Source organism: Opisthocomus hoazin, chromosome 2, assembly GCF_030867145.1.
Source record: "Opisthocomus hoazin isolate bOpiHoa1 chromosome 2, bOpiHoa1.hap1, whole genome shotgun sequence".
Taxonomy (NCBI): Eukaryota; Metazoa; Chordata; class Aves; order Opisthocomiformes; family Opisthocomidae; genus Opisthocomus; species Opisthocomus hoazin.
Genome location: NC_134415.1, coordinates 8,785,497 through 8,796,925, shown reverse-complemented (window position 1 = coordinate 8,796,925; position 11,429 = coordinate 8,785,497). Strand labels below are relative to the sequence as shown.

Genomic DNA, 11,429 nt, shown 5'->3' with positions numbered 1-11,429 from the left:
TCCCGCGGCCGGGCAGCGCGTCGGGCCGCTCCAGCGGCTCCGGTTCGGGCGCAACGTGAGTCACTCCGGCAGTGGGAAACCAAGGGCTCGCTCCGGCAGGTGCTTACCCGCGTGAAACCCGCCCCTCAGACGGGGGGGTGCCTGCAGGACCCCCGCAGCCGGAGCCGCGGAACACCGGTCTGGCAGAGCAGCAGTCACAAGCTGCACTGTTTTTTTCACAAATATTTAAAATTCATCCTTTTATGCTACGGGCACTTCCAACACCGCGGTGATGTCAAATCTTTGGAGTTGCGTTGGGTCCCCACTGTCGTCTCTGGCGAGTTCTCGCCCTTAAGGTTTCAATATACTTAAATTAATACAGATTTCTTAAACGGGGTCGACGCATGAAACCTCTTTCTATACAAGAAATACTGTCTGTTGCTGCTCACTGTGCAATACAAACCAAAGAAGCCAGCGTAGCTGGATTGTGTCAGTATAAAGAACACACTTCTGTGTGAGCCACCTTCCTCATTTATTAGCGAGGTCACTTCGCAGCCAAACCCTACTCTGCTACACTGGGAGAGCTCCAGTTCAGTCAACTGGCTTACACTGGAGTGACTAAAAGTACCCTTTGGTCCATAGACCATTAAAAATTGAGTGCTTCTCCACAGATTATCTTCCATCTCTCATGCACGTTACAAATCTAAAAAAAAAAAAAAGGTAATAAAAATGAAATTGCTTTAATTTTCAGAATTTAGATTGAACACAGTGGCTCATCCTGCTCTATGGCTTTTCATTAATACCAATACTATTAATGTTTTTCAATAATTCTGTTATTGAATTTGTGAATTCTTATGAAAGAGGAGAGCTTTGTGACGAGAGTGTTACGGTGTCCGCCTAAATCACCCTACCAGGGAGAGCACCGACGTGGTATTTAGAAGATTCAGAGCATCACCCTTATTGTGCCCGAGATAAATGGAGGTTTTGCCACTGGGCAATACACAAACACATACATATAGCTCCATAGAACTGCATCTCCAAGGCAGAGCTATCAGGTCACCAACATTTCTGTAATTCATCACGCGTAAAAACCAAAGAAGTACTTTTTTAGGGGTATCATTGGAGGCCGGCTGTTCAGTATGGTTTGATTCTGATTGCTTCCATGTTAACGTTGAAACTCATTGTCAAAGAAAGGAGGAATTTCTTCATTTAAAAGGGTAACACCAAGTCTGATTAGAAATAAAATTGCTGATTCTGTACATTTCCCTGGAGGCACAATGTTTTTGGTGATAGATAATCATGCTGAGAGTTAGAGGGCGGAGGAAGTATATTCTTACCAACACAAATGCTACAGTAATAATTGCAGCCTCTCCTATAACTGTTAGGCATGACAAAGCCATGGTAGAGCTAAGAATTCTCTGGATTTTAAACCTGACACATTTATGCCTCAATAAAATGAATGTCATATCTGCCCTGAGGACCTGCATGTATGCGTTGCCTCTGTGCGCTGTTTGAAGACTACTGGTTTTAACCAGAAGTAGATATAGTCAGTGACTACAAAAAACTTTGGATAAATATATGTATAATCTATACAAACACGTATCCATTAACATCATTCAAAATATCTCTAAGGTACTGTTGTTATACAGGGGGCTGTAAACTGGAGAAACATACAAAGCATTGGTGTTGGGGGCTAAGCCAGGTTTTACCATCGATGTGGCATTTACTCTTCTGATAACTTACAACCTGAAATCTTCCTACCCTAGGATTAAAAAATACTTTCATAAACAATAACAAACTAATTTTAGAAGAACAACACTTGTGCCAGCAGCCAACACTGTTGTTAAAATGTTGTTACAAATAATGTATTTTTAAAAGTGCATCTGTAAATTGCACTGGCCTTTCAATTTGGAACATTGTTTTCAAACAAATTATTCATAAAGAACTCCTTAAATAATGGAATTTAATAGTAAAAGCCAATAGTCTAGATAACATTATTACCTCAAAACTTAGGTTAGTCGTCCTAATTTAACAATTTTTCTCCTAACACTGAAGGAGGAGCCTGCAATTACATATAAATATCTCTAGAGCACTGTCAACAGTAAAGATTAATTTGGCTGTTGCATGCCTGTTCTTGCATCATTCTTTAACAAGTGATACAGAAATCTTTGTTTGTTGCTTAACTAACTGACCAGTCCAGAAAGCCAGCAATTATTTTACCAAAACTAGATATAATTCTATCACAAATACTAAATCCAGAGTAAGATAACTTTAAACAATGGCATTCTCTAAAACAGTGGATTAACTTTCTAATCAAATTTCTATACTTAAGTACAATATATATTTTATCTTGCTGTAACCCTGCAAGCTGTTAAATTAACTGTAACTAACGATAATGTGAAGAGCTCAGGATTCTGTAAATTTCCACTCCAATACAGAATTAGTATTTTCAAACAGTTTCTACAGCTCAAGTCTGCACTTGCCTCTTCTCACCCCTTTCTGGGCCCCATCAAAAGAACAACAGCCATCTCTGATGAGGGCAGAGACTTCCCAAAGACCTACAAGCCGTCTGGTAATACATCTCCAGTTAGTTCCCTGTTTGAAATCGCAGTTAACCTACAGTCTCAAGGGGTTTCCCACCTTCTGAGCACAAGGCTGCAAATGAAACCTTTTTCCTGCCAGGGACAATATATTCCTGTCCAGCAAAATATTATCGCTATCCCCCCACAAAAAGATAGAAAACCTTTTTCCAACTGATCCTCTGCAGCTTTTCCCCATGGAAATAAGGAACTTCTGTTCCAGATCACAAACGCCACTAACACAGTGGGACAGTAATCTTCCCCTGTCTGACAGGGGTTGCTAATAGTCACGGTAATCGTGGGCCTGCCAGTATCGCATGGCAACCTTGTTTATTCTTCCTCATTCATTTGCTTTATACATTTCAAACATCTTTATTTAAGGAAGTTCATGCTGAGTAAAATACTTCTGTTTCAATACAAGCTCTTTACCTCTAATGTGCTTCCGCAGGGTTAGGAAATACTTCCCCCCCTGCATTTCTCTTTCCCAGATATCCTATAGATAGCTTTCAGCTGTTGGCAGTTGACAGTGTTTTGCTAGGCCAGTTCTTTAAAATTCTGAGACTGTTTTGGAGTAGGAATAATTAACCAGCAGCTAAAAAACTAAAACTACTTTCTTTGCCAATAATTACATCGGTTTGTTCTTTTACAGTTGTACAGGAAGGTCAGAATTTTGACATTCATTTGGCAGAAACAACATTATAGGGATAAAATATAAGAAATCACACATATCTAGACCATCTTACGTCAGCCTGTGGATAATTTGTTTGCCTTACAGGACTGCATGATACAGGAATGTTCCCACCGCTCCGGGAGCTGTGCTGTGTCCAAGTCAAACACGCACCCCAGAAACAGTGAAACCTTGCTTTCTCTAGATAGACATATTGAGACTGAGCCTAACACGATTGGTTTCAGGCTGCAGCTTATCACTCCGCAGGAGCATTAGCGGCGTCCCCCTGCCTGGCTGCTTGTTTCCATGAAACGTGTATTTAGTTGAGATCTCTACCTCACGACTGGGTTTGTTGACAGATAAGCACACGCACCCAAAGTGCCAGTGCATAAATCTTCTTCTTGTTTTTTTTTTTTTTTAAACAAGATTACTTCTGTTCATCTGCACCTGCTATATTCAGAAGTTTGACAGAGCTAGTAGACTCTTTTCTTTGTTAGCATTCCTTCGTCAAAAATTATAGGTACTACAGGAATGACAGTAAGACACCAGAGATTACTTCTGTACTCTTGATTCAGCTGATCCAGCCATATGCTGTGCACTGCAGTTTGTTAACATTCAGCTATAGAGCACACACGAAACAGGAACGAGGATACAGGTGTATAGCCAAGATTCGTAGTTAATTTGAGGATTTGAAGTCATAGTGAAGCTGCTGCTGTATGAAATTTTTATGTTAAAAAATCTCCCTTTTTTCACTGTACTGAATTCAACCTGCTGTTTTGCCATTTACAGGCCATAGTCTTGACATTTGTTGTTTGTGTAGACATCCATGGGTACTTTTCACAAGTTATTTGCAACAGTTGCCTCAGACTTGAGCATACATTGTGGTTTTAAGGCAGATACCAGTAGGTGAGAACAGGATGTCAATGAACCATGACTTGCAAGCAAACATAACAACTGGTATCAGGCCTGAGACAGCCGGGTAAAACAGGCTTTGGGGCATGCAAGCTCTTCAGTTGTAGCAGGCCTGATTAGACCACAGAACTCATGCTCCACTACTTGGCATGCTTTTCGTACTTCCATCAGGTGGTTTACTACAGTTCTTACCCACAGCTTTGCCTTGCTGTATCGTCAAATCTTCGTAACCAGGCTACCACAAGATGTTCCATTGCTCAACAGGCACTGCAGTCCCACCGCTGCTGTTTGCCAGGCTTAAACAGAAGTTTGTGACATATTGATTCCTCTGGTTTACTCTCCTAAGTTTAGAAAGGACTCATTCAAATGTTAATTGGAAAAATAAATAAAGGCAAAAGTTTCAAGGGCAAAAAATTTCCAGAAATCCACATTTCAGATTACTGAAATCTAGCTCATGAACTTGGCAAAGCAGCTGGAATTTACCAAGCTTCTCCTAATACAAAACGTGAAGCCACCCTGTTTTGCCGTTTGTTCACTTTAATTGGTCCATAATAATTTCTAAGACACATTTTTACACGGTTGATGATCACAGATCATGATTTCTGTGTACAACCAGAGTGCATAAGCTCTGTAATTCTGGCAAATAACAGCTGAGTAAAAAGCACTGATGGAGCTAACATAAGAACAGTAGCAGGACTTTATCAGTTTTATTTCCCACTGCAGGCCAACGGCAACTTTGGTAATTGCACATGTGTTGTATCCACTAAAAGACTGTCTGTCACTCTCTGGTGCACCCAGATCTCTGTCCACTCTAGAGACCAATGTTGTGATGGGGAAGAGGTGACTCTGATGCACATTATTTAACTCTCATTTACTAATACATAATAATGGTTTTAGTTGCTGTGTTCAAGGCTTTCTTTGCTCGCACGTAGAAAGAAAATGTTAGAGCTTGCAAATAAAACTGTCAACGTTTTTAACAGCAATGCATATTACAAGATCACAGAAGATATTTGTTCTTACGCCAAGCATGTACATTGTACAATGTACATTGAAAAATTAAATATATATGCCAGACTTTTTTCATAAGCCCAGCAAGCTGTAAACTGTGATTATCGCTCTCCCCAGTAAAGGCTTGTCCTCAGCCCTTGCCAAATATATTATAGCATCATGGCAAATTTCTTTAAAAGAAACAGGCTTAGTAGGTACTCCCAGCCTTGTAACATGCTGTCAGGTTTCATTTACGATTGTAAGACTGTTTCTTCTGCAGCCATTTCTAGAAACTGATTTCACAAAGAAACACTAGATTAGGATTTTTACTTTTTTTTTTTTAAACATTTTTATACCACTACCAAATTAGCATTCATAGGTTGAAATCAACACTAAAACATAAAATAAGATTGAAAATACTCTAGAGTTTAGAAAATTGTATTAAGCTAAATTCAGCTCTGGTAGAGCAGATAATGCTTATGTACACAAGGAATTAACTTCTGGTTTTTGCCTCTTAAAATTATTCATTATACCTTTACACAGCCAATTCCTTACGATACCAACCTGGCAGTCAAAAACTAAACTGCTACTGACTTTCAATGCAAGTAGGATAAGATCTGCCAGAAGTGAAGAAATAAAGTACTTTCTTTAACTCACATAAAATGTTCTGAACTGACAACTGAGTGAACACTATGAGGTAGAAAATACGATAGTTTATATCTAATTTGCATAGTCCTTTACGCAGTGCAAGTGCTTCATTCTTCCAAGGTTTCAGGGCTTTTTAAAATACCCATGATAGAAAATTTACTCCAGAATCAAAGCTACAAAATGCAAACAAATACAATGAATTATGTGAATCTGCTAAACAGAAACAGTTCCTTTGTGAGAAGTACAAACCACTTGTGACAAAGTATGGAGTACTGATAGTGGGAGCAAATTATGGTAATGTAAATATTAGTATTAGCTGTTCTGCCATTTCTTCTCAAACACCTAGAGAATTTACTGGTCCACTGACGCTGAAAGTAGGAATAGATTCTCATTTAATCCTTCCCAAATGATAGGTCTATTGCCTGTACTCCAGAAAGGAAATGAAGGAGGAATTACATCATCTCTCTGGGACCAAACTACAAAACTACTGCCTACTCCATTTTGTGGTCTCTGTAACTCAAAGCTACCAATCCTTCATCTTTTCAAGCCATTTTCAGCAACGCAAAATCTGTGACACACTGGCACTTAAGGACAAATCTAATGGAAAACTAATTTGAATTAATTTGTAAGCAAATAACAATGGCCAATCTAAAAACTTACAAGCTCTCTGAAATAGTTTCCTCGACCTTAAAGCTTGTCTCCATACTCCAGTAAAGAAGTATTCTCCTCTAACTGAAAGTGTGGAAGAAGAACCTGGGTTAGCACATGGATTGAAAATAAAACACTAATTCCAACAACACTGCACATGAATTCAGTGCAACACTCATATTTTTCCAGAAGAGTATGAATTTTTGCAATTCTGGAAGTGAGTTACAGATATACATTTAACTGTCGGGAGCAAAAAATTGTTTCTGAGCTGGTTTGTAGTTTTTTGTTGTTATATTTTTTCTTTCAGATTTTGAAACGAACTGAAAAGAAGCAGGAGGAGCAGTCTTAGACCTGTTCAAATAGCTATTGGCAAAGCACAGCTAGAGAAATTCAACTCATGTCATACGGCAACTTTCAACCTCTCAAGTGCCAACCAGTCTCTCTAAGGGGTCAGTAAAAATTTAGTAAATCACAAAATAAAGTTAGGTGTAGGTAATCTAACAGGAAGCAGACACTGGAAGGGATGGTCCTACCCTCTCTTTTTCCTACCAGGGTATGTGCCCTTGCCTCTTTGCCTGGATCAGGCCGAGTGATGAAGCAGACATACAGTGAGCTCAGCTGGCTGCTCTGGCAGAAAATTATCCCTAAGGGGGGGAAAAAAAAAAATCCGCTCAAGTAGCTGAATTGATTTAAGATGCAACTTTAGGACTCCTGGGTCTGACACATGGGATGGGGAACCTGCAGAAGGAGGGAGGAGAGGGAGAAATAGGACTGCCTCTTTCCACACAACTCAGTAGTTCATTATCTTAGCCGTAACGTGAAACCACAGCTGAAAGCACCTTCTTCCCGTCCTGTAGGCTTCAATGTACTGCACAGTAGCCTGTGCCTCCTCTGAAAAACGTGGTGGGGGGGGTACAACTAAAAAAATGCATTTAAAAAAAAAAAAAAAGCCTGTGGATGGAGAGTCTATAGCTTTTCCATTGACTTGTCACCAGCGGCACTGAGTCTAGTTGGAGGCTGGTAACTAGTGGTGTCCCTCAGGGGTCAGTACTGGGCCCAGTCCTGTTCAATTTCTTCATCAACGACCTGGATGAAGAGTTAGAATGTACCCTCAGCAAGTTTGCTGATGACACCAAACTGGGAGGAGTGGTAGACACACCAGAAGGCTGTGCTGCCATTCAGCGTGACCTGGATAGGCTGGAAAGTTGGGCAGAAAGGAACCTGATGAGGTTCAACAAAGGCAAAAGCAGGGTCCTTCACCTGGGGAGGAACAACCCCAGGCACCAGTACAGGCTTGGGGTGGACATGCTGGAGAGCAGCTCTGCGGAGAGAGACCTGGGTGTCCTGGTGGATGACAGGTTAACCATGAGCCAGCAGTGTGCCCTGGCTGCCAAGAAGGCCAATGGGATCCTGGGATGCATTAGGAGGAGTGTGGCCAGCAGGATGAGGGAGGTTCTCCTTCCCCTCTACACTGCCCTGGTGAGGCCTCATCTGGAGTCCTGTGTCCAGTTCTGGGCTCCCCAGGTCAAGAAAGATGAGGAGCTACTGGAGAGAGTCCAGCGGAGGGCTACGAGGATGGTGAGGGGACTGGAGCATCTCCCCTACGAGGAGAGGTTGAGGGAGCTGGGCTTGTTTAGCCTGGAGAAGAGAAGGCTGCAAGGGGACCTTATAAATGCTTATAAATATCTGAAGGGTGGGTGTCAGGAGGATGGGGCCAGACTCTTTTCAGTGGTGCCCAGCGACAGGACAAGGGGCAATGGGCACAAACTGAGGCAGAGGAAGTTCCACCTGAACATGAGGAAGAACTTCCTCCTTCTGAGGGTGACGGAGCCCTGGCACAGGCTGCCCAGGGGGGCTGTGGAGTCTGCTTTTCTGGAGATATTCAAGACCCGCCTGGACAAGGTCCTGTGCAGCCTGCCGTAGGTGACCCTGCTTCGGCAGGGGGTTGGACTAGATGACCCACAGAGGTCCCTTCCAACTCCGAACACTCTGTGATTCTGTGACTTTCACCCTTGCTCTGAAAGGGAACAGGTGAGGGAATCAGACAAGGCAAAGCCGTATGTCCGACCTCCCTGTACTCCTCGCTCTTAAAAAACCCCTGTGCGTGCCCACCTTTATATGGCAACCTCCTCACAGCAGCAGCTGCGCTGAGAGCAGGGAGTTTAGCGTGGAGGAAAAACGCCCCTTCCACACCCCCAGTTCCCCTCCCAGCACCAGCAAGACGCAACCTCCCTCCCAGCACCCCCCGTCCCGCCGAGGCGCCCGCCCCAAGGCCGCCCGCGGGCCCCGCACATTCCAACTCCCCGGTGGCGGCCCCCTCCCGCCCAACGCCGCTCGTGCCTCCTCTCACACGTCGCCGCGCGGTCATCGCACGCCCCGCCCCGCCGCGCGCAAGCGCCCTCTCCCTCGCCGCTTGTTTTGGAGGCGCGCGTGGTCCTCTCCGATTGGGCGCCGCGCGGCGGGGAGGGGGGCGGAGGGGGAGGTGGTGCGCGCGCGCGCGCGGACTACCGTTCCCGAGATGCCGCGCGGCTGCCGGGGGAGCGGCCGTTTGGGCGGCGGCGGCGCGAGGGGCCCGTACGCGCGCGTCTCGGTGCCGTGGCGGCGGCGGGCGGGCAGGTTGAGGTGAGCGCGGCGCCCCCGCCCGACGGGTCCCGCCGCAGGCGGCAGCGGGCGCGCCGGCAGGAGACGCCGCCGCCGCCGCCCCGCGGTTCGCCCCTCTCCTTCCTGTGGCGGCCGCTGCTGCGCGGCGGGGCGAGGGCCGCCCTCCCCCGTGAGCCGCGGCGGGCGGAGCGGCAGCATGAGCGGCGGCGGTGGTGGCGCCCGCGGCACGGCGGCGAGGGCACGGCTGGCGGCGCGGCTGCTGGCGGTGCTCGGCTGCGCCCTGGCAGCGGAGGCTCAGGTAGGAGCCGGCGGCGGGTGGGACGATGCGGCGGGGTCCCCTCACGGCGGGGAGGGGAGGGAGCGCGGCCGGGCAGGGATGCTGTCGGTAGGGCCGCGGACGCCTCTGCCTGAGGGGACGGAGAGCCGAGATCCTCCCCGTCGCGGGCTGCAGGAGGCGGCGAGGGCCGCGGTGGGGATCCCTGGCGGGAGCCTGTCCCCCGCGTCGTTCCTCTGATACCCGGCGGCTGCTGCCTGCTGGGATCCAGCCCGGGGCCGGGTGCCTCCGGTCCGTGGGGCCCCGCTGCTGCAGCGAGGGGAGCAGCTGGCTGACCGGAGAACCACCGGTGGTACCCTGGTTGTAACGATCCCGGGGTTGTTTAATCCCGGGAAGGCTGCTTGCTGTCACCGGGGTGTTCTGTGGAGGAGCTCTGCGTTGGATCGCACCCTTGGCTTCAGGCAGAAACTTCGGTGTCCTTAGGAAGTCGATGAGAAGCCGTGTGTTTGAATGGTAACGTCAGCGCCCGGGCTTGGCTTGTGCTTAGGTCGTGTCCGTTTGCCCACATTACAGAGAAGGATCAGAGCGCTCCTTCTTGCTGTAAACTGCCTGCACGGCTTCCGAAGGACGCGTGTCTGTAGGTGGGACTTTGCTGCTCATCAGCGGGATGACTGTGGCTTGAAATCATAGCTGGTGTCAAGTAGGGAAGGGTTTCAGCTGGTCCGAAGACATTGGAGTGAGTTTATGTGGAAATATGAAGAGTAACGTCCATGCAGAGCAAAGTTTGTCTTTTGTGTCTGATTGTTATTTTTCTTCTATTTTCTACTAGCACAGACAGTTTTTATTGCAGGTTTATTTTGTTGTAAATTGGGTTTTTCTCAGGTTTGAAAATCCCTTATTTTAGTAGCTATTTTAGCGTAACTAAATGCTGATTGAATTGGGATTCTTAAAGAAACCATTAACAAACTGGCATGGTTTTCTTGTTATGCTTGGCAGAGAGACTGGCTGCTGCTATTTCATAAAATTGTGAGCATATCGTGTTCAGGGTTTAAACACCTAGAGTTTGACTTGCACAGGGAAGTGATAAGCTAGTCATTAGTGCTTGGAGTCGTGTTACAGCTTTTCTCTCATTCTGCAGCTATGGTAAAGTAAAACATGAAGGAAAAGAACAAGGTATCCCAGGTGGTCTTCTAATTGTTGAAACAATTAAAGTACGACAACCTGATAACACTAATAAGGTTGTTTGCATGAATAGACTGCTTGTTAATATATGTCTTTATTCAGGTTGTTCTTGATGTTGAAGTGCAGTATACGTTTCTCTTTACAGATTTCATAAGGAGAAATCGATGCAGGTTGGACATTGACCTTTTCTTCTGAAAGGTTGATTTATCTTGGAGAAGATAAGTTAGAACTTTTAACATCTCGGGTACAGCTCTGATGTCTGTACAAGAACTAAAACTCAGTTTGACAATACATTGAAATACTTTGATAAGCGTATTGGAAATACAGAAGAAGTAACAGCTGTTCAATGTTAGATGGCTTCTTGAACACAAATCATATTAGGCTAATGCTTTTAGAGTTTATCGCAGAGTTCAGACTAATTAACAGATGAAAAGAAAGCTTGATACTTGGCTATTGTAATAAAAGTTGTGATAACTTACAGTACAGTTTGGCTCTGTGTTTGTGGACAAAGTTAACTAGTATAGCTCAATTTAAAAAAGGCAAAATACCAATTGTGTGACTAGCAAAGTAGGTCTTGCAATACATATTTTTAACTGTGTAATACACTGCTGTTATTTTGAGGTGTCCAGTTTGAAAAAGAATCCGCTGGAAGATCCAGGTGTTGACAAAATGAAACCATTTTCTGCATATTCTTAGAGTGTTCCATCATTGTGCAAGTGAGAACACTGAAAACTACACCTGGATTAGTAAAAAATATGTATCTCTGGGGTACTTGAGGCCTGTGTTGCTGTTGTATTAGTATGCCATGAACTGACTCCACCCATGTGCAGTGTTGGTGTTTAGTATGTGCTGTCAAACCGCTTTATAAATCGTGGTTTAGTACGGATATAGCACAGCTTAATTTTAGAGCATGCCTTCCAAGGAAACTTTGATTTTGTTATTTTGTGTAGAC

General features: G+C 45.0%; 1 protein-coding gene across 1 annotated transcript in view; it reads left to right on the top strand.

Annotated features, from left to right (window-relative positions):
• The first annotated feature begins 9,123 nt into the window (after positions 1-9,123).
• The window catches only part of ERO1B (endoplasmic reticulum oxidoreductase 1 beta), a 28,944-nt gene continuing 26,638 nt past the window's right edge, over positions 9,124-11,429 (top strand). Inside the window, exon 1 of the mRNA XM_075412406.1 lies at positions 9,124-9,319. Within this exon, the coding sequence (XP_075268521.1) occupies positions 9,218-9,319 (102 nt within the window). The 5' untranslated portion in view covers positions 9,124-9,217. The remainder of the gene's footprint in view (positions 9,320-11,429) is intronic.